Source organism: Anoplophora glabripennis, unplaced genomic scaffold, assembly GCF_000390285.2.
Source record: "Anoplophora glabripennis isolate ALB-LARVAE unplaced genomic scaffold, Agla_2.0 scaffold53, whole genome shotgun sequence".
Classification (NCBI taxonomy): Eukaryota; Metazoa; Arthropoda; class Insecta; order Coleoptera; family Cerambycidae; genus Anoplophora; species Anoplophora glabripennis.
In genome coordinates this window covers 1,398,385-1,422,750 of record NW_019416376.1, presented here as the reverse complement: position 1 = coordinate 1,422,750, position 24,366 = coordinate 1,398,385, and the positions used below count along the sequence as shown (strand labels likewise).

The 24,366-nt window shown below is 30.8% G+C and overlaps 2 protein-coding genes and 1 long non-coding RNA gene across 6 annotated transcripts in view; 1 reads left to right on the top strand and 2 right to left on the bottom strand.

Annotated features, from left to right (window-relative positions):
• LOC108905534 overlaps positions 1-17,849 on the bottom strand; it is a 296,022-nt gene extending 278,173 nt beyond the window's left edge. For both annotated transcript variants that reach the window (XM_023454318.1, XM_023454317.1), the window contains exons 1-4: positions 17,745-17,849; positions 17,003-17,182; positions 15,552-16,275; positions 11,340-11,429 (exon numbers count right to left, since the gene is read on the bottom strand). In XM_023454318.1, coding sequence (XP_023310086.1) covers positions 11,340-11,429; positions 15,552-16,275; positions 17,003-17,176 — 988 coding nt within the window. In that variant the 5' untranslated portion in view covers positions 17,177-17,182; positions 17,745-17,849. The remainder of the gene's footprint in view (positions 1-11,339; positions 11,430-15,551; positions 16,276-17,002; positions 17,183-17,744) is intronic.
• Positions 4,341-8,529, bottom strand: LOC108905538. Its single transcript, XR_001964269.2, has 2 exons — positions 6,245-8,529; positions 4,341-4,445 (listed from the first exon to the last, which is right to left on the bottom strand). It is a non-coding gene; the product is annotated as an uncharacterized LOC108905538 (long non-coding RNA).
• A 330-nt stretch (positions 17,850-18,179) lies between the features above and the next one.
• LOC108905598 (protein tramtrack, beta isoform-like) overlaps positions 18,180-24,366 on the top strand; it is a 56,141-nt gene continuing 49,954 nt past the window's right edge. For all 3 annotated transcript variants that reach the window (XM_018708546.2, XM_018708545.2, XM_018708547.2), the window contains exon 1: positions 18,180-18,293. The gene's annotated coding sequence lies outside the window, so the exon portion shown is untranslated. The remainder of the gene's footprint in view (positions 18,294-24,366) is intronic.

Genomic DNA, 24,366 nt, shown 5'->3' with positions numbered 1-24,366 from the left:
ATTTGCAACCTTTCAAATTTCAAGCTCGGTCACCCCTATTTTAATGTTTTATTTTGCAAATTTTGTTCCACATTTTTATGTCACAAAAGTTCAAAACATTTTTCCAAAAAATAATTTTCAGTTATTAAAGCTTGCTTATTTACTTCATTGTCAAAGACGAACATTTTTTTACTTAAATCTAACCTACTGGAATCTGCATTCCTTTGACTATTCTTTATTTTATTTGATGGGTATTTCACTTTCAATAACAAAAATTAATTAATTCTCAACACTAGCACCAAAAGAATCAATCAACTGAAACGTGCAAAAATCACTCCCCAAACATTTAAAACTACATATTATGAAAAATTGTATTCTAAAGAGCTAATTAGTGGCAATTTTTTTATTTCGTAGGAATGCAGAATACACTGGATCGGTCAAATTTTAAATAAAAAAAAATCTATTTGTCAAATTCCAAGTTAAAAATGAGTAGGCTTTGACAATTGAAAATAAATTTAAACGTTCTAGTTATAGTATCATTTTAAAAAATTACTTGAAATACCTTCCCTATTCGATTTAAACAATTTGCGAATACTTACCTTATTAGAATTAAATGAACTCTAGTGGAGCTACATATTCTTCACAATAAAGTTAGCCAATGACAAAAAATTAAAATATGTGAATTTTTACATATTTTCACTCTCAGAAATATTCCCCAATTCGCTTTAAGGGTGAATATTTGAATAGAACCGTTACAGGATGTTAAAAAATATAGTTCAGGCCGTTAACCACAGGTCCTTTAAACGAAAATGAGTGTTATTTTTTCAAAATTAAGATATTTTTATTTATAAAAAAACTAAGGAGTGAACGAAGAAAAGGGGGTTATAGCAACCCAGCAGCCATTGTCCCTATCCTTAATATTTTCCTATGCACGCCAATGATTTAAGAGTATTGTTTTTTATAACCAGCTTGTTTTTTAAGTTTTTAATTGTTTAAAAAAAGAACCTTCAATATTTTTACCTAATATCTAATTTTATATAAGTATAATAATTTTTATCTAAGATTTTATGAGCCTAAAAGTTCGCCTCTCAAAAATGAATTGAAAAATTAAACAGCTAGTGTGAACATCACATTAAAATATAACGCTCGAGCTAAAAAATAAACAAAATTATCTGCTTACCTCCGTTACTTTTTTTATGAAAATAAAAATTAGATGCAACATTCCAAGTGCCCGTCTTTAAAAAACACGAAATTATTAATAACTTTTTATTCATGTATTTTGAAAAAATATTCATATAAAAGTACCATTTTCGTTCAAAAAATTTGTAATTAGCAGCTTGACACTCTTTTTGTAACACCCTGTACATTAAATGAATAGACAATTTTAGATAGAAATTAGTAATGTGGTAATAGGTACGACTATGAACTTGATTTTATGAGGTTATTTCAGATAACAGTACAGCAACAGATTTTAATGGTTAATCAACTTTCCATATAATAAACTTGTGATATGAACTTTACAACTATGGATGTTGCACGATAGTGTATATTTATTTCTCAATTAATTTCAATTTTCAGTTCGTATAGAAACTAAACACGTTTTCCTGTAAAAACTCCAAAAACTCATGAGCCGATTATCACGTTGACATTAATAATAAAATCAATACTAAAATCAGTTTCGAACATATTTTATTTAAGATCTAATTTCTGGATTTCCTTTTTTGCTGAACATATTTTTCAAAAATTTGTACTCTGCTATAGCGCCATTTTCGAAATTTTAAGTATGCCCTATAACTCATTCAAAATTTTCTCCTCTGGTAATATCTGAATAGAATGTTTCTTTAACTCGAAAATCCTGGACTGGTCTAAAATTTTAATAAACAGAAAAATACTCTCCCTGTCGATCAATTTAACCCTTGATTGAAGTTTACTAACGATAACACTGCAACGTTACTTTAATATTTTGTACAAAATTTCAAATTATTATTTCTAAAGTGCAGTAAGTAATGAACAATGATTCCAATATATTTAGTCAACTTTTACTATTTTGCTCGATCTACTTAAAAATATATATATGTATAACCCTAGCCAATTCAGAAAAATAAACGTTTACATTATTTTTTTAATAAGTTTTAATTTAGTAAACTAGTAATATTACTCTTTAAAAATATTCCTTACAACTAACTAAAAAGATATATTCGTCCAGTATGTAGTAAGTATTGCCACATTGTTTTCAATTGGTTTAAATTTTATCATCTCTCTTCTCATAGATAATCATTCGGATTCCATTTAGGCGATAATCCCAGCAGTAAACTTCTCAAAATACCTTTAGAGTCACCACCTGCATGTTAATAACAATCGTTAAAATCAAGTAAAACTGGATAATTATTCCATAGCCACCCGTAGATCCCAAAGATACATGAAGTTAGTTAATTTTTTGTAAACAAATTGCACCAACCCAGACAGTATACTACAATCGAAGACACTACTCATATTTACAAGTCGTCTCCCACAACTAGTAGTGTTTTATGAAATATTTATTTGTACAGCTAAGTTTTCAGACATTTTTACGATTACAAAAGGCTAAATAATTTTTTAAATTCTAAAAATAAATGAAATCGAACCCATATGAATAATCTATACTTTATAATTACTGGTAGACAATAATCAAATAAATAAAACATTTAATACGTAATTTCAAAGAAATGTGGTACTTTACTCAAACTACTCAAAATTTAAAAATAAATTTGTGTATACTGTAAAGAATTAAATTAAAATGGTAGATACTAAAGCAAACGATTCTTAATTTTCCCATTTTCTGAATTTGATTTTCTTAAATCCGAATTGGAATATAAAATTGCCGTTTTTGTTGATAGCAAATAAAAATATTTAGGTTTAGATTTTGTCTCAAAACAATTTCTTAGCATGTCGGTTACAACCTGGTTGATACACAAATCATACACTATTAATTTCAAAATAAAATTTGGAAATTTAACCGTCCTCGAGTTGGAACTGAAAATTGTGGAAAAAATCAAGTACATAGTCCAAAAAAATTGTTTATGACCACTCCTCCAAAGCTAATAAAGTAAATTACTTACCTTCAAATTGCTTATTCTGCCACTAGAAGTGTATTTTCCAGTCAGGAACAACGAAAAATTGTTATTTATAACGGAGAACCCCTTCTTGTAAGGTTACGTGTAAATAAAAAAGGATGGGACATTTCTTAAAACTCAAAACCTTTTTACAAAACGTATTTTCTTTTATAAAATGCATCAACTTCATGGTCTACAAAAAAAACTGATTTTTAATTCCAGTTACGGTTTAAATAGAAAATGATTTCACTAAGTTTTTAAAAACTTAAAACGGTGAAAGAAAATTGAATTTGCAGCCCAGTATAGAGAATACAACTAGATATAATAAAATTTAGAAAATTTGACTACACTTAATTTTACTGAATTATAAAAATTCTCTCGACAATTATATTTTCATTTTAGATTTACATGATTTTTGACAGATTTGCAATGCATATATATTTATAAAAAGCTTATTAATTTTTCAAAATTATTTTTAAATTCTGAATTTCTGAACCTAAAAATAAATCGCCGTTTTACACTTGCCTTACGTTTTCTGTAATATTTACTTCTCACAGAAACAATTATTTAGCTAGTTTGTATATTTACATATTAGTTACATCAAATTATTCTTATAATTAGGAACTCTTATAATAACTGATTTACACTATCAGAAGTCCAAAAATTTAAATTTCTGTTTAGTCTTAAAAATGGCACATAAGTAAAATAGACTAGAATTTGAAAATAAGGAAATATGTACTAATTTTACAATTTTAACTAAATCATTATCCTAATCAAATTCTGATAATTATGCAGATCTGTAATGTTGGTTTTTTACCATATTCAGTTTGGTTTTAGGTAACTTTAGCGGAAAACTAGTTTTTGGGCCAGAATTTTTTGTTCTCAAGATATAGTTCTAGTCCTATAAACAGTAATACTTTTGCTAAATTTAGGTAGCATAGCATGTTTATTTTCAAAATGTCTTTTGAGATTCGATTGTTGGTGGAACTTTCTATCACAGAAAGAGCACTGGAATCGTGCCTGTTTTCCACACTCGTATACCATGTGTCTGCGCATGTTGCCTCGATGTTTGTAGATTTTCCCGCAGTTGGCGCAGGGAAAACCACCTGTTGAATCTGGATCAATATGATGTAGATACCAATTTCCCTCGCCTGGAAATAAATACTGCTGTACTAGCGATTTCAGACGGCTATTTCCATTTACTTTTTGGCCCAATAATAATTTTTACTCTATTACAAAGGTGTGGGGTGCAGCAAATAAAATAAGATATATTAAAAAATCTTTATTTCAAACTAATAAAGAATACAGCTTTAAAGTATGTTAATCTGCTTTGGCCACACCTAGGAAGACGAGGAATAATTGGGGAAGATGGGTCTGTAACAACAGAGAATAAACATAAAAAATATATTATGCAGAGAACCTTCGATCTATTCTCATTTCATCTTCCAATAAACTTAGGAGAAATCGTAAAGTTGAAAATTTTTAACCAAAATAGTTTTTTAATAAAACCCCAGACCTTATTGAAATAAACTGTGAATAAAACTTGTTTAGCTATTTTTTTGTTTAAATCGAACGTATGAACGAATTTTCTGAAATCCCACCCAGACAAAGATTTTGAACAATTAGCAAAATATAATAGCTTTAAATATTTTAATTGTTTTAAATAAAACGACCTTTTACAAGTTTTTACATTATTAGAATATGTTTTCTGTCGAATACATCATATGGAGTTTATGGTTTGGTTAATAGAGTAATGATATTGCATAATACAAGAGTAGTATGCTGAAAAAATTACACCACACTAGTTTTATATTATGATCATTTAGACATCTGTTACCAATAAGGGCATAATAGACCCATAAATGTATTCAAATATACAGGATATTTTAGGATTAAGTAATCAAACTTATTTGAATTCGAGGTCAAAAATTAAAAAATCAAATGAAGCAATGCTTCCCAAACTTCAGTTTGACGTGGAGATGAAATAACTTTTCCAACTAAAGAAAAAATCTGCTGAATTCGAATATAATCAACAAGTGGAAAAAACAGTAAGAATTATTATCATTAACAACCCTTGATAAAGGCGTTGGCCTTTTATTTCGGAAATTCAACATTTCTTGCAATCGTCGTTTATAAATTCTAGAAGCATTTCGATGAAAAAAATAGTTTCCATTTATTTGAAAAAATTACCATTTTCGAGTTACTAGGTACTTGTTAACCTACATTGCCAAGTACTTCAATAGATTTAAAATAACTCGAACTATTCATTTTAAAAGTTATTACGATTTTCCAACACGATTTTAAATGTAACGTGAGAAGTGTCCAAAAAAAAAATCATGATGTAATTTTGCACCTCTAAAAAATTATGCAACATTCTACACCAACGATTCTTTTATCGGATCTATGTAATCGTACGACTTCCTGCGAAACGAGTAGTCCTACAGTTATTAATTATATTTAGTGAAGGGTGGTGGTAAAATGTAAGTTAAAAATTAACTCCAAATAGTCCGTATTTTCCAAATGAAATGGAAGTTTTTTTTCCTCTTCAAAATACTAAGAACATAAAAACAGCAATCGAGTTTCTAATATACCCAGTGGTGTCGAATTTCTAGGATTTTTAGTGATAGTAACTACCGTTAGAGATGATTATATAAGCCGAATTCAGAAGATTTTAATCTCGAGTTAAATCATTAGTCCACTCTACATTCAAACGTATCACTACAGATTTTTTTTATGACCAATTAAATTCATATTTGGCCAATTAATCCCGATACATCCTATACAAAATGTAGACTTCATTTAAAACAATAAAAATAGCAGTTTGTTGACCACATCTTAAAAATATTGCTATCATAATCTTAAATAAAAATTTAATATTTGTCCACTTTAAAATATTAGAAACAAAATGAAAATATATATTAGTACAACGTTAACAATTTTTCAGTTCAAATCTCAATCTTTCAATAATTTGGAGGAAATATATTGAATTACTTTCTTTATTGTACCAGCAAAATGTGAAATGAAATGAGAGAGAGAAGGTTTTAAGATAGATAAGTTTTTTTCGACTAAAATGGGTTCGATATTACAATGTTTTCTGAAAGCATATTCATGTAAAACATCTTTCAAAAATTTGAAATTTTCTTATGACGAAGAAATAAAAACAGATTACTTACATTTTTGAGACGGGAATGGACGATCCTCTCTGGAGCAACGTAGTAGTGAAGACTAACATAATCGTGAAGTAGAAACTGGTATGGAAATGAGGAATAAGGTAATGGAAAGGATTAATTAGGAAAAGGAATCCTTTAGGAAGAAGTCACAGTGGTCCTTGCTTTAGCAGATCTTCGGTACGCTGTATTCATCCATGTAAAGGGCGACTTCATACATTCCTGGGTAGGTTTCTTCAATGCTACTTTTTTTATCTACTGTTTTTTTTTAATAAAATTACAGGATACCAATGGAATTACAGTGATTTCAAATTGAAAATAAAGAAAATTTTGAAAAAATTGCCCACCTCCACCCAGTCCGATTGTTTTACTGAAAAACGATCGACCTTCTTACTTCAAAGTAACAAACATAACTGTACTGCTTAATACAAGTCACACCTGTTACTTTTTTTAATATATTTTTAAGCTGACTAGATATATGTAAAAAGAAACTTTTTAAACTGTACTATGCGAGATATGATTAAATTTTTTTTCATGATTTCTCAATATATCTCTACGAGAAAATTTTCTTAAACACACAGTGCAAGAGAACTGCTTAGCAACTCCACACTCATACCTTAGATGTCTTTCGAGTGTATATTGCACCGCATAACCTCGCCCACAACGGAAACACTTGAAAGGTGAAGGGTCTGTAAATAAACATTCACACATCATTCAATGCTAAAGGACCAAACACGTCTATTTTGTTATATTCGCATTTCTTAGTTTTTTTTTCAGCATTGCCATTAAAATAAACCAGTAAAGTATAGTTTACAGTAACAACAAAACTGAAGTGAGGTTCCTCTTCAAAAATATTTACCAGGGGCCCACAAAACCAAGGAAGGAAAATATAACTGTCAAAGAAGTGTTGGCCCTCTACTCAAACACAAGCACTACAACCACACATTCAGACCCACCATAGTAGTTCCTGTTTATTCATCGAAGTGCGAAAAACTTTTAAATGTTAAATATGAATATATACCCACCTATGTAATCTTTCTTCGGAGAGGTGAATCATTGCTCATCGATGGTATGAATAAAGTTTAATAGAAACGGTTTACCTCACCATGTAATAAATATTACACAGCTACTGGATGTTGACAACAATATGAAAAAATCACATGTTAACCATATTTCTGAGTAAATATTTATTTTTATTGGGTCCTTCACAGACAAAAGTTATTGTCAAGAATTAGACAATTTTAAAATAATCTGTTCAAATCGAACATTCTGCCAAAATAAATAAATAGCTGGAAAAATATCAATTGTTATATTTTCGCGAGAATCTACTTCCATTTAAAATATGAGCGGCTTTAGATAAAATTTAAAATCAAGCGATTTAAAATTTGTGTTTGCCGATATAAAAAAAGGAAGCAAGACAAAATTCTCCCATATAACAATGACTTTTCCAAGATCTATAGAAATTTATTATACTTGGTCCAATTAATAAAAAATATCTAAAATATATCAAATTAACACCTTTTATAACAGATACTGTAAAATTGCAACAATCGTATCCAGTTTGTAGAAAATGTTTGCCTACATTTAAAGCAACGTACACAATTATTTTATACATACCTACGATACCACTGTAATAATTTAGTTCCGTTAAGAAAAATCGACAATACAAAAGTGGAACGAAATCCACAAACTTCTTGCATGTTGAAAACCAAAAAACTGTTTTTAAACGCCGTACCACAGTGGATTTTCATCATTTCCATGACATTTGTTTTAAGTAGAGTACATAAAGGATGCATCGTCCACTTATCTCCAACTAAAACTAATATCATTGAAACGATGAAAAACTGCTTTACGATTTAAACACTGCACTGTGTGGTAGACGAGACCTTTAACATATATTTTAAAACTTGAAATTGCTGGATGTTTTTAAAACTAACATTTTAGAATTGAAATTAATTATTACGTTACTTTGAAAGTATTAAGCTAATTCAAATTCATCTTAAAAATGTTCCTAAATTTTTTATCAAAGTTATGTCCAAGTATTCAAAAAAACAATTCCATAACCAAGCTAGCAATTATCTACAAATTAAAAATAAAACTATCCATTGTTAACTAATGACAAAACATAACTGTAATACCGAAAGCACTAAATATTTCAAACTTCCATTCAATTTTTAAGCTTCTGAAATAATAATTTCGATAAGACAGCTGTGTATTTTTGTCAGTTATAAAATCTGGATAAAATGAATTTTTTATTTGTGGATAATTATTTAATAGTTTGTCTACATCGTCGTTTATTTAAAATACCTGAACATTCGACATAAAAAAATATTTAACCACATTTGATCAAAATTTAGGAAAAGATAATTGATTTGAATTATTTTGATACTTAAAGTAATGTAAAACTATTTACATACTTACGTACCATTTATCCAAAGATGATTTCAAAAATTAAAAACATGAAGATGAGATCATATTCATGTTCATTTTTACGTTTACCTCGCTACACACAAAAGTATGTAGCTACAAAATATAATTTACCTCACTACATACAAAATAATATGCAGCTACAACATACTACCCATTACTCTGCTCACAAGTTATTATGCACTAGGTAGAGTTCATTGGAGGCATAAAATTAATTTTCAAATTGAAAATTAACTAGCCATTAAATTTGAATGTGAAGCTGAATATTCAATTATGAAAAAAGTGATACCTCACTATGTACAATGAATACACAGCTACATAAACTTTTAGTCACGTCAATTGTGCAAAAAATGTCCTGGAAACTTTTTTTGTTAAATTTTATGCCTATTGTGACAATAAATTTTAATAAAACAAACCCTTGCGCTAAAGGATCAATCAGTGAAGGACTGTTTCAACGGAATTACTTTTGTTAAACTATAAGCTCATTGAAAAAAAGCAACGAGATTTTCAGTTAGGTAAAAATAATTCCATTAAAACAACTCTCAATTAATCCTTTTTGGCACAAGGATTTGATATTTGATAAATTTATTTTCGCAAATAGCAAAATATCTGAAAACATGCCAGAAATAAATAATTTCCGACAGTATATCATTGTAGACAAAAATCTACAAACAGAAACGGCACTGAGGAGTTAAAAAACAGTAATGACAAATCATCATTACAAACAAAAATATTACCTCACTGTACAAAATTATGCACAGCTACAAAAAAATCGCCACTAACAATTTTAGTACGATATGAAAATCTCTACCTGAAAATCTATAAAAATATTTTGAATTTACAAAACTTATTTTTTTAATTTAGATGCCTTTTATTTGTTTTTACTAAAACAGTAAAAACAAAAAATATAACAAATATGACTAACTCCATCCATATTAGTTTTGAATTGACATAAACTGCAAAGTAAATTGCATCAAGTGTTTTAGTATTTTAGTCGTTAGGAGGAAATAAAAATATTTTCTCAAACTCCAAATAACATTTAAAACACTCAGAATACAATAAATTACTTTGTAATTTATGATCAGTTTAAAAAATTTATGTAATGGAATTGGACATTAAAAACTTTACCTCATTCCATGCAAATGCACGGAACTACATAAAATGTTTTTACACGAGCACTTTCACATTACATGAATTCATGTAATGCTTTAAAGTCATCACATGAAAATAGCATGTGATGAGAAAAGTAGCAGCCAACTTCAGTATAACAATTTGCTTATAAATGTTATACAATTAAACTCAACAGTCAGAATCTATTAATAAAACATAATAGATGCTGAAAAGAACAAGAACAGGCAACAAGACTAAAATTAGCCATGTTGCAAAAAAACAACTAATGTACATATATATTTATAAAAGCATGCACATGATAAAAATACATGTTAGACCGAAAAAGTTGAAGATACATGAGATAGAAGGCCAACAATATAAAGATACGACACAGTACAAACGATACTCGACACTTAAGACATGAACAATACCCAAAATAAGACGATTTGAAAAACAATGTTGAATATCGCTTGTCCAGGCCCTAAATTACAAAAACCCAAACAAAAAAAGCACTTGCATTTGTATGGCAAAATTTTTGGAGTGGGGAGTGTTAAAAATAATGTCAAAAATGTAAATTAAAAACTTGTAACAAGCGGGAGAAACTTATTTTTCCAAACACCGAGACCTCACAGTCTCTGATTAAAAAACCAAAATGTTCACCATGTCCAGTTTCAAAGAAAAATTTTATAGTTCTTCCTAAACGAAATTCACGGCAATGTACAAATTGCTTTATGTAAGGTAATAGAACAACTTGCACATTGCGCAAAATAATGTCTCTAGGAAAACATTGTATCGCCTAATTTATTACTATGGGAACATTCTGATTTTAATTCCGTTCTCCCCCTTCTTACCTTTGCAGAAATCATGAGAAACCACTTGTGTTCTTGATTACTAAAAATAAAACTAATTGTTCACTAATAATATATATCAAAATTAGCATTTAACAGTATAAATGCTGCCAATTTCTGTAAGGGATAGCTAGTAGTTACATTTAACAGTATAAATGTAACAAAATGCATTTAACAGTATAAATGCAAAAAAACAGCCAATCTATCAATTCCCAATCTATCCAAATAATCATGACACTATAAAATTTAAATTACAATTGCATATTGGTTAAAACTGTATATAATTGCATATTGGGTTCACACATTAATTATTAATTAAGCCATAACATTTAAGAGCAGTATTATTCGAATTTCCTAAATGACCGCCAGCTAAATTAAACACTAAATGATGTTCTCTGTCGTCAATGGAGGGAGAAGGGTTCAATTTTTTGGATAAACTAAATACCTACAAGCCACTACTACCAAATAAAAAGCAACCAAGTGTATATAAAGCAACATAAGTAAAAATAACCAAAAGCTACCCGAAAATAAAAACAAAATCAGAGACTGGAACTCAGGTGTTAATTTTGCCATACAATTTGCAAGCGTTAAAACTTGTCGACCGACCTGAACCAAAAAAAAAAGGAACTGTTTGAGGAAAAAATATAAAAAAAATAAATAATCAACTTTGGTTCAAATCAACAGACAAGCTTAAATAATTAAAACAAAAATCTTACCTTGTGAATCACGATGTGCACCTACGGCCTCTTGCGCGGCCAAAAATACTTCATCTTGACTTTGATTACCCATATGCCACCCGCCAAAACCTGTAATAGTCCATAGAAACATTGACAAAACCAAACCAATTTGCAATCGAAGAAAAACTCGAGACTTGAATAATTCGTTTTTATTTGCATTCAATTAAGAAAAGGAGCTACTACTGACTTTATTCACAAGCTTTACTTTTAACTATGCATTTCAGAAACATTTATATATTTTTTCTAAACATTTCTCATTTTTCACACACTATTCACGAGTTATTCTAAAAATTATTTACATTAAAATTAACCAATTATTTTTTTTGTTTATTTCAGAAAAAAAATTAAAATTAATTTAACCTTCGCACCAAAACAATCAATTGGGGTAATTTTTCTGAAATCATTAACAAATAATTTCATAAAAACAACCCTCGACTAGTTATTGGCACAAGGGCTGATTTCATTACTTAAATTTTTTTCACTGAACAGACAAAAAAAATGTGTATCATTGAAAACTACCAATATTTCAAAATCAAATCCGACAGAAAAGTCAAAGTAAAACTTTTCAAGTTTGTCTTTTGAAAATTGGACTCATTTCTACATTTCAGTAAAAATAAATCAAAGTAGAATTTATTTCACATGAAATATAGAAAATAAATTTAACAATTTCAAGTTTACAATGATCATTTTAATTTTGAAAACTAATGAGAACGAGAAACATTTTTTATAAATCCCTTAATGTAATATAATGAAAAATTTAATTAGCATATTAAATTTATACAAACTGCAAAAAATGAGAAATAATTCAAGTTATGAAAATCTTATGAACTTTTAAAATAAATTAGCCTCTACTTTGTCCTAATATAACATTGAACGTCAATTTTTAATTTTAATATTTAACTTCTTTAGATAATGTTGCAAACTAGTTCTTTTAATCTGGTAATCAAAAGATGCCTGTGTTACGGTAACGCCCCTATTTAAAATTGCGTCTAAAGCGGCGCTCACAGATTTTCTCGAATACTTTCTAAATCGACCCCGTAACTGATCCGACAGAGGCTGTATGTCGAACTCGGGCTTCCCAAATAATTGGCTATTGCTATAAGGTGGATATGGGGAGTTGTAGGTGAACTCATCTAAAAATAACCAACAACTCCTCTTAAATTCCACCAAACAGCTGCCTAGTTAACCCCGAGGAATTCCAATTTTTCTGCAAGACTTTCACAAATAAACGTAAAATATTGTGCTCAAAACAAAAATGTTTCGGAAATTTAAAAATTGCATTAATAAAGATTCCTTCTTTCACAACCCAACAAAAAAAATGTAAAAACTGCAAAGATGTATTTTGTGTATACAGATAGAATAAAAAGATAATCCGCCCTTAGCGAAATACAAAATGTGATACTAAAATAGTCACATACGCATTTATGTAAATTAAAGAAATAAATTTCTATTCCAATCCAAAGTAGAGATCAGATAAAGAAATTATTTTCTAAATAGCACAATGCGATGAGACTTCAGTTGCAAATATTTCACTAAAAGCAATTAAATGAATATTTTAAATTTGATCGGCAGCACTATAAACGTGTATTGTTAAGTTCCTAAGTAGAGAACTTCACAATTAAGAAATGTTTATACTGCCATCAAATAAAATATTTTGGCATCTCAAAAGACTGTCCAAATCTGAAAAGAATTTCCTTCCGCAGTTCTATTTTTAATAGTTAATTTAAATTTTTTGACGTAATTGAAGATATGTTTATAAATTTATTTTACATACATTAGTAAAACTGAATGTGATACGTTGTTAATACATAAAATAAATTTGTAAAAATATAAATAAAATTATGAATCAAAAAATTTTAAAGAAATCTGGTAGGAAAATAATTTACAGAAAACCCTTAAAAGGCTCTGGCGCAGATTCGAGGAAAGCCCATTAGTTTGCTTTCAGTGTTAATATTACAAATTTAACTTTAAATATTTATTTGAACAAAAAATAGAATGGACTTAAAATACAGGGTGATTCAAAATTCAGTACAAAGAATTTATGGCATATTTTTGAGGTCAAAATATATTTTTATCCTATAAACGTGGGTCCACAAATGCTTCGTTTTCGATATACACGGTGTTAAAGTTTCTTATTATAAAGATTTTTTAGAAATAATTTCCACACGGATTTGAATGTCGTCAGAAAACGGGATAAAAGGGTTCTTTAGGATAAATTTAAATGTCATTGGTTTCGATACTGCTTGTAGAGGGTGCCACATATAAGGGTAGGCTTCAATTTGGAACTAACTTTTTTGCTACCCTGCACAATATTTCGTATTAATGCATACATTCCCCAATCAATTTAAAGCAAAAAAGGTATACTTGGTCGGAATCTCTAAGACCAATCGTTTCCGAGATATTGGCTGATGAAGAGTACACCATATTTTCAAATTTTAGTGACTAATGTGAAAAATTTTTAAATTTATTTGTATCATCTAATCAGTAATGCACTGATCTTGAATAATTTTAGTTCTTTACATTTTTTTCATACAACCATTTTGGAGAAAATGACTGCCGACTAGTAACAATACTACCGTTTAGTCACCAGTTATTTTCTCGAAGAAGTAGTTGTATGAAAAAAATATAGTTAAAATTCAAGATCACTGTGCATTGATATGATGGTGAAAATAAATTTTAAAATTTCTCAACAAAAATAGTTAAAATTTAAAACTATGGTGTACATTTAACTGTTCACTGAGCCAATATCTCGGAAAGGCTTAGTCAGAGGGATTTCGACCAAATATACCTTTATTGCCTAAAATTGATAGAGGAATGAACGCAAATACCAAACATCAATGTCAATGTCAGGATAGTAAAAAAAAATTAGGACCAATTTAATCAAGCGTACCCTTATAGGTGGCGCCCTCTACGAGCAGCGTCAAAAGCAATTGCATATTTAAATTTATGCATCCTAAAAACACCGTACCTCAGGTTTTATGCTAACATTCAAATCTGTTGGGAAATTATTTGTAAGAAATCGAACAAAAAAACTAAACATTCTGTATATCGAAAACTAAGCATTTGTGGACCCGCATTTATAGGAAAAAAAAATTTCACTTCGACCTCAAAAAATACGCCCTTAAATTATTTGCACTGAATTTTGAATCAGACTATAACCAAAATGAAATTATGCACAATATTTTAATGAAATTTATATACTAAATATATCTTGCAGTTTTCAAATACCGTACACGTTTTTTTGTTTTAACTCTCATTTTGTGAAAATAAGAATAAATAACAACCTGGAATGGGTACTCGTTCTAGAAAAAATGTTACAAACCAATGTTAAATTTTTACAAAAATTCAAAAACTAGTAGCATCTCAAAAAAAAAATAGGTGTAACCAAAAAATTATGTTAACAACTGCAAGAAATAGTATTGTAAATAAAATTTCATACAGTTATATGGCTTAGAAACATTTACAATTCTCATAATTATTGCAAGAACCAAGTAACTAATTAAAATCCATCGATTTCAAAAAGGGACTTCCAGGAAGGCAAGTCGTAAAAATGTCACAGCATTGTACCATTCCGTTATTAAATCGTGTAGCTACAATTAATTCTGAAATCCTGCTCGAAATTCAACGTTAGAAACGACACCAATCTTCGTGTATTTTTTAGGTGGCGTTTCAATTCCAAAAAAAATCCAGAATTCAAAAGTTAAAATACACAAGTAGAATTTCAAAGTTTACAGTAACTCTACAATACATTAATAATTTAATAAATGAACCGAAAAATGCAGTAAAATTTTACGACTCCGCAGTTACTAAAAGTTCCAGTCTGAAATCAACAAAATTTAATTTATCAACTGCTAACTGAATTCCGGCAGAATTAAGAGAATCGGCGTCAAAAGCTAAATAACTGCTAGAAAAAAAAATACATTACCACACCTTAGTAACACTAGATTTTTCAAAATTTCAGATAACTAGCAATTTTTAAATTTTTCGAAACATTTTAACACCCTGTATACATTAAGGAAATTTTTAAACTAAGAACAAGAAAGAATTTTGTAACGATAACTTTGCAATTAAAAAAATGTTCCCTCTTCGGGAAAGTATTAAAACAATTTTGGAATTTCATTTAAAAAGTAGAAAGTTTCGTCAGCGGTATGGAATTCCCCGAGTTGAAAAGTAGAAAAATGTGTATATTACCTTGACTGGATCCTTCACCCGCGTTGCCATGACTAGGCCCTGCTTGATCTTCTAATTGTTCCATATTACTAAGGTCATCATCATCTAACGTCAAATCCTCAATACTGTCCTCGTTCATTTCCTCTACATATTCAGACTTTGGTTCAAGCATCAGTTCTGTATGGGTTTCTATTTTCTCTTTTATTATAGGAACTTGGGGAATATCGTCAGGTTGTTTATGCCTTAATATATCGGATTTGGTTTCTACGGGTTCAGGCACATCGGCATTAATTTTGGATGCGGCAGGTAACGACGAAGGAATGTTTTGGGCGGGTAGGCTGTGAGATTCTGATGAGTTTGAGGCGTCATGGTTGTCTAGTTCCTCACTCTTTCGCCTTAACCTTTTTTTCTTCCGCGGCCCCGGCGACAAACTCCCTTCCCTGCTGTCGTCCCTACTGCGTTGTTCTATCGTTAGACCTTGTACTTTAGGTAATGCCGACGTTTGTTGAGGACTCTTGGGCGGTGGCGGGACAGGTGCCGTTTTCCTTTCCGGTTCACCTTTTCTATTGTCCGACAGTCCCTTGATTTGTAAGGACTCTGCCGCTTTCAAAAGTGCACCTAATTGGTCTTGTGATATGTTCACTTCACCTCTGTACATATAGTCCATCATCGCTTTCAGTTCTTGGAATTTTACATCCTTTAGAATGAGGATTGGGTGCTTGTCAAAGTGTCGTGACAGCAGCGCCTGTAAGACCAATGAAGTGTCAGGGTATCTTACGAACAATTAACCGCCAAAAATTAAAAAAAAATGAAATCGGCAGTTTGAAGGAACTTCAACCAAATATATTCTATGAACAGTATCACAGAGTTTAATTTCAAATTATTCAGAATAAAAACTCAATCTATGGACAGTACCATCGATTCGTTATAACCATATTTTAAACAAACTGTGAGCAGTATCACCAGTACAAAATTAAACCTATGAAAGACTTGGGCACAATCAAATAGAAGCCGAGCAGACGTTCCTAATTTTATTTATTAAGCTTAAGTCAATAACCATAAAATGTTAAAAATTGAGAATTATAAGGTTTTCAAATCTATGAACAGTATCACAGACTCCAATTTTTGATTAAAGTAAAAAAATACAGCTGTATATCTGTGGGCAGTACCACAAACGACCAATCACAATCAACAATTGTGACATGAATAAAAAGTTGTGCAGTACGATATTTGTCACAGAAACCAGAACACCAAACTTCTATAAAATTTACACGAGTACTTATACATTTCAAGTTACATATTAACAAACACTATAGCCAGTACCATAGTTCTCTTTTCAACAAACAAAAAATAAATCAGTAAGTGTTATAGCGGAAATAATCTCTCAAATTAAATACTTCTCACCATGTGGTAACTATTATAGAACACAAACAAATAAAACAAAAATTTATTTAAATCGGAACTGAACTCACCTCAAAATATGGACTGCAAGCAGATAAAACTACTTTGTGTGCGTTTAGGCATTTTCCTTCTGCTGCCAGTGTGCAGTCTACTAGAGTTCCGTTTTCTAATAATGTGTCAAAAACCGCTACTAATGTTGACTGGTGGTTATTCCATCGTAAACAGAACTGCTGGTCGTCATCCATTTTTAACTGTAAATTAAAAATAAAATAATGAACACGCCACAGAAATTACCATTACTCTATTGTAATCAAAGCTCGTTAAAGACAAGGACACCAAGAAAAATGTAAATACGGAAGCTAAATCAGTTAATAAAATTTTCAATTGATGCAATGGCTTGCCTTCGCCTCCGTTTTACAATTTAATCACGTCACGCAAGCGTCGTTAAGCTCAAAGGAAACACGTCATCAGTGGAGGGGCAAGGGAAAGCGTATCCACTGCTTCGGGTACCAACAATGGCCGCTTTTCCGAACCAACATGGAAAAATGGCGAGGCGTCTCTCACAAATATTCAAAAAAGCGTTACTGAATTACATAAATATTCTCGAAAATAGCACCGTAACAATGTATTCATGAAAATACAACGGTTTATTTACATAAAAGCTTCCGGGAAACAAGCAACTACGAAAAAGCTCGACGTGTCAAGAAAGCTTCCCTGCCCAAAGTACCGTACAACGTACAAGTCGAAACTTCGACAATTATCATCCGATCGCGGCGATTTTATTGTCAGCAATTAAGAAACAATAGTAATTACCTATTTTGGCACACTATAACTAAATATCACAATATTTTTCACTTGAAATATAACTTTTCAGGAGACGACGAAAAACAGTGTTAAGTCTTCTTAGGGCGGCTTTAAACTAAAAGCGACCGGTTTCATCGATGAGATTTTGCAGCCGGAGGAATACCCGGTGTACGACAAACGAAACTCAAGTGACGTCACGCGAACGCTCAGTGGTGCTCTGCGCAGCAACGCCATCAGAACTACCAATAGTATCCAAAGCTTTCGCTGCTAACTGGACTACGGGACAAGCTTCACGAAACCGTTGCGTTTATTCGGATCCGACTATTCCTCTCAGCGACGTAGAAGTGGATGGAAGAGAGAGAGGACGGTGAAAACTTGAAAGAGAGAGCGTAGAGATGAGAGGAGAGAAACGAATTTGATCCACAACAAAATAGTGAGCCTGTCTCTTCTAATCGTACAGTCCGTTTTCCACTGCGGTCTTGTCTTTTATCGCGAATTGATCCGTGTTGTTTGTTTTGCATGTTTATTTGTGTCATCTGGGTATTTACGGCTAAACAGGTAAGAGTCCTGTCAATGCCTGAAACTCTCAATTTTTTACCTATTCTGTCATTTCTTTCCGGAAATAGATTGCCCTAGTTTTTAAGATGCTTTTTGCTTTCTCTTTTATAAGCTGTCATCTGCACACCAATTTATTCCATAAAACCGACTGTATGCAAAGACACCCAAAATTAGGTACACAAACCGTGTTTTTCAGGCTCTAAAACTGTACGGTTTAAATAAATACACTTTGGCGCCGACCTTCCCCACGCAATTCTACGCATGCATGCGTCTCTCGAGTATGCGTAATCGGCACATTATTATTCTCTTCGTCCAAAACAAATCCCAGCGCAATGTTATGCCGGCAATATACGATGTAAACTAAACACCACTCCGTTCTATAAATAAATCAGTAATACGTTACCAAATGTGTTAAATAACAGATTCATATCTAATCTTTTTAGTATCCTAACCAAAAGTAGACGCCTAATGACAGATAAATTTTTATTTATCTTTTGCGTACTCCTATACTTATTTATCTCTTTATATTCAGTTTCGCAAAAAATTCTCAGCGGATAACTTCGTACATATACATAAATTTAAGATGTTTGGTTCATTTATCTTTATACATACCTGAATTTCTTATGGTAAGATACAGGGTGTTAGCATAAGAACCGACACAGAGCAAGAGCATGTAGGGTAAACCCAAAATATGGGGATTTAACGTAACTTACCTTTATACTAAGCTACACCTATAACTTCTCACAAGTTATAGGCCTTCAAAGTGGGGTTTCAAATTTCGAAAGAAATCAAAATCTCAGAAAAAACACATTTTATACACGGTGCGAGTGTAGCAAGAGCATTAATTAATTAACTAAAGTAGAGTTCAATGTTCAATTGAGGCATTTTAAAGCCCCCCGCACGACCCGCCACTGCATTTTTGGCATAATAACTATGTGATTCCAGTTTAACTTCAAATTGAGATGGTGTAGTTATGTACAGAAATTTTCAGATATTTAATTAATTTATTTTTGTATCTATAGGCAGTTACAAATAATTGTACTGGTACGAGAGATGTTTACTGAGAGTCATTCGAAATAAACCTGATTTCGTGACAGGAAAGCCAAACATAGGTTTTCCGTTGCTGTATCATGTGGTAAATTGATTTTAAATTTGCTCCAGCTGATGTCTGTTATACATTATTTTAACGTCTACAAAACGCGATGGTATAAATAAATGTAAAAGCTCAATAAACATAAAAGAAATTAATCGATAAGTAAGAAATTGTTTCCGCGAGTGTATAATAAATTAAGAGATTAAAACGAGGTTTTTTAACCGTCTGACAATTAAACTGTACCTGTCTGTATGCTAATGCGTCTTTTCTAGCTGCCCGGGTAATTATTCTCAGCTTAGAAATTAAATTTTTGCCTCGACTTGTGTTTACGTTGCGTTTTGAATAATACTCGAAGCTTTAAAATTCTACTTAAATATTTACTTTGGAATACATAAATTTAATGAGATTTAATGCACACGGAAAACGTTTATAGGTTTCTCTGGGTATTACGTCTTTCTAAATCTTATAGGAATAGGATATACATATTTGGTAATTTAGTACCATAATAGATTGTGGAAAGAGTTGTAATAGGGGGTAATAATCACAACTAGGCTAATTTGTCCCTAAAATAAAACCCGTTGTAGAATTAGTGATGTTATAAACGCAGTTCATGAAAATTTGAGACTGTAGAAGATATACCTAAAATGCGTTAATTATTTTTTGTAGGACGATAACTTGATAAAACATATTTACTTATCTGATGAAATTATATGTGTTCATTTTATCGTTTTAGGTATTTCAGAAAGTATGACAATTTAATTTTCTAAACACTTTTCTCCCTTTCTGCCTATGCAAAAAAATATCATCCTGTTCTACGAACATTATTCGGCTGAGAAAATGCCTTTGAAAAATTACGTTTAGTTTTTTTTTCTACGTTGAAAATTGCATTTTTAATTAATGTTAAAGTAGTATAATAGAACAAGGGCTTAATGAATATTGTAATCTTTTTAATTAACGTTAATAATTAAAATATTTCTTAAGTAACAGACTAGTAGATATGTGATTCTTTCTCAGAATATAGATGTACATATCTGTGTAATCTTAGTTGTTTAGATATGATGAAATCGGCTGAGAAAATATATTATTATCTTCAGGAATATATACCTACCTTCATATAATATTAATATGCATCTATAGCAATACACAGTCTTTTTATAAATTAAAATTATCCTCTGTTTAATTTGATTATTTCGTATTTAACACAAGTTGCATTCGTGTAAATATCTTGTATGGAATCTCTTAGTCGTCACTTTTTATTACGAACAAAAAAATTTTTAGAAAAAAATTTTATATTTTATCCAGTATTCAACTTTATCAGTTCTGATGGTACAAAATTTGAATATCAGCACTGGATTATCTAGAAAATTCCATACCCGCCCTCTCGAAAAGAGGTTTGCCCACCCTTGTTTTCCATCAGGATATTTTGGGAGATAATAACCATCTTTCTACCTGCTTAAGGGTTTTCGAATAATAGGTTTCAGGAAACTGGCTATATACATAGTACCTATAGGTACATCAAATTTTCTACTGCAATTAATTACTTTTAGATAAACATGATGTTTTATAATAAGTGCGAAAAACTTCAGCAGACAGTTTCTCAGATTAGGGTATTGAAATTAGTTTTATCTCTTCTTGATCTCAATAACGGTTTGAATTTTTTAATTCAACTTTTGACGTACCTACTAAATATTCACCACATTATATTAAGAAAAGTGCATACACCAGTTATAATTTTATTTAAATATTTTTTTGTCGTGTGCAAAAAATGGATCATATTTCCTGCAATCTACTTTAAAAAGAAAACACGATTTTATTAATACTAAGTTACGACTTGACAATAAAAATAATTTTGTGCAACAAATCTTGGCATATGTTCAGTCAAATTAAGACATTTTGAAGTCCAGCAGCTTTGTAGTGGCTATAGTTTTTCGTGAAAGAAGAGATGATCCGTCTATTGATATGATAACTTTTCGAACCCTATTCAAAATTACAAAGCTTTCTTTTAATTTGATCTGAATAGTTTCATTATGAAAAATCCAGCGTAACAAACACAATTTTGGGATAATCGCGAACCTAGATAATCTTGGAAGAAATTATTTATAACTGTCTGACTAACCGAATCTACTTAAATACCTACCTTGGTATTTTATTATTTACAATTAACCTCATATGTCTCAAAGTAACTATCTCTCACTGCAAAATTGGGATAATTTATTTCCGAATTTGTCGCCTTCTTTATAGCATTTATTTGGTAGTTATTTCTAAAACTTTTTCAGTTTTCGTTCTTAAAAGCTTTAAACACCTCGTCAAAATTTTGCATTTTCTTTTCCTTGTCTATATCTCAATATGGCAAAACGGAATAAAAAACTGTTATATTTGACTGGAAGTATAATTCAGTTATTTTGATTCTAGAAACAGATGCAGCCCAGTATCTTTCAGGTTGAACACCTCCTGCTTTTGTTAGAAGGAGACAACCTTATGGAATAACTGGAAACGCTATCGTTTCTTATTTCGTTCTCGTTCGAGGAGCCCTAGCGGGTTTTTATTTTTCCTTCATTCGCCCCCTATCGATTTTAGACCTTTTTCCGTCGTTCCTTGTGCAAGGCACAAGGCAAGACGTTTTATGGCAGTCAGCGTGCAGGACCGTTCGGGTTCAGCAGTTTTGAAACAATTAACACCACATCTAAAGCCCCGTCCAGGCAAGAGCGATGTAATGTGAATATAATCACCAAATGTAACCTAATAAATGTTTGGACCAGTGAAAACCGTCTAAATGCAGATTATTTCTGAATTTTTGTACATCTTAAGGAAACTGTCACTGTCACTGTAATATAATTATGTAGGTATTTAAAAACTACATGGTATTTGTAAATAAGTGCGAAATATTTTAGGGCAGGGGTCGGCAAGTAATTTTAGGTGGGGTCCGGATACTTTTGAAAATTTTTAACGAGGTCCAGAAAAAAATTCATATTTCTTATTTTTTTATTTTAATTTGGACTCAATTTAATCTGCTTATTAATTAAGAACTCAAAACACTCACACAATTATAAAATACTAGAAAAAATTATAAGATTGGCACTTAAACGTAAAAAAACATTTTTGAAATAATTTATTTGAATAATTTATACTTTCAAAACATTTTTGGCGGTCCAGTATTTTACCTTCCGCGGTCCGGACCTGGACCGCGGTTCGCCAGTTGCCGACCCTTGTTTTAGGGGGTGGTTGCTCAAGTTATTTTGTGAAAAAAAGCATATAAACGCAGGTTGAAGTATGCTTCGATTCCGAGTTACAGTGAATTATTTGAGACTTAAAAAGATATTAATTCGAAATTTGAAAAACGCTTGGAGGGGCAAATGTGCATTTTTTGGCGTGATCCGAATATTTCTACTTGTACCAGTGCCAGTGACGTTTGTGCGAGAATGCCACATTTTTTAATTAAAAAAATAACCGAAAATATCCGGAAAAGACAAACAAAAAGTCGTCTAAATAAACTTACACGTATTCAAAATTTTCTTGAATTTCAATCAGATATTCTTAAAAATTATTTCCAGAGCAATGAGAATATTATTTTCGCTAATTTTTGTTTTTAAAACCGTGTTGTGGCATTTATTACTGTTTTATAAATATTTAAATATAACTACTGACATTGCACAAATTAATATATAATTTTTATTGAATTGAAAGCGTTTTTTAATGAAAATTTTATATTTTTAAATTCTACCAAATTTTGAGTATAGGTTTTCGAATAAATTTTGTTATTAAAACTTTCTTATGCAAAATATAAGTTTTCCATTTTTTCTATCTCCCTATTTTAGTGTCTCAGGTATTTGAGAATGGTTGAATCTTTGCTCGTAAGTTAAAGTCAATGAGTTCTATTTCAAAAAATTTAATTAGGTCGAATATTCCATTTAAGAACCATCAGTTTTGAAAATGGGACTATAGATACTTACCATGTCATTGAAATAGATTCTAATTTTTTAAATATACTTGTTACTGACACTTTATCATTCTCCATTTGCTTAACATTATTTTTTAACAACGAAAGCAGAATTTGGAGACGTAAACAAAGTACTTATAACGTCAATACACGTCATGATATCAGCTGTCTCATTACTGGATTACTCAAATCTTGGATGATAAATGTCGAATGATAAGTTGTACGCATTTTAAATCCAAATACTAGTTGACACGTTTCGCTGTTAAACAATTTATCGAGGAGAAAGAGATGTAGAGAAAATTCGAGAAATGGAATCTTCTACGAGAATTTTCCTGAGACGTCTCTGTCGCCAGGCTTTTACGCATCACAGTTTTCAACGGTTTTCTTTGTGCCTGCCTTCTTCCGTCTCTCTCGGCTCTCACAAGCCTGTTTCAACCGGTATCCAGCAGGCTACAGCCAGTTGGCTAGCTCAACATAAACCATGCCTCATTCCGGGTACCTACCTTGCTGCTGGCTTGGCGTCTTCCAAAAAAGAGACATACATACTGCGTGCGCTATCTCCATACCAAATTTTTACGACATACATATTAACAACGGAAACTGTAAAATATTTTCAGTCGCACTTGTTCAGGGTGTTTCGGAAATCAGTGGTCGTACATACAACAACCACATTTGTCAAGTGAAAACAAATGAATTTAGGTTAAAAAATGCTTCGTTTAAAGTTACTAGGTCCCAATTCCCAACCCAAGGCACATTCTTTGTTTTATAACTTACTTCTAAACAATATGTGCAACTCAAAAATTAAGCCCATTTAATTGCAAAAATAATGGATTTATTTTGGAATTCAGTACAACAGACAGAAAAAATACTACTTAATGGAAATTAATTCTTACATGTTATAAAAATAACACAATCTGTTTGTAATAGCTGTCAATACAGGTTTTATAACAAATTCGACAACTTTTTGTACTCGTTGTAACTTAAAGTTTGTGGGGTGGATAATATCGATAAAAAGAAGAACATTTCACATTAAAATTATGACG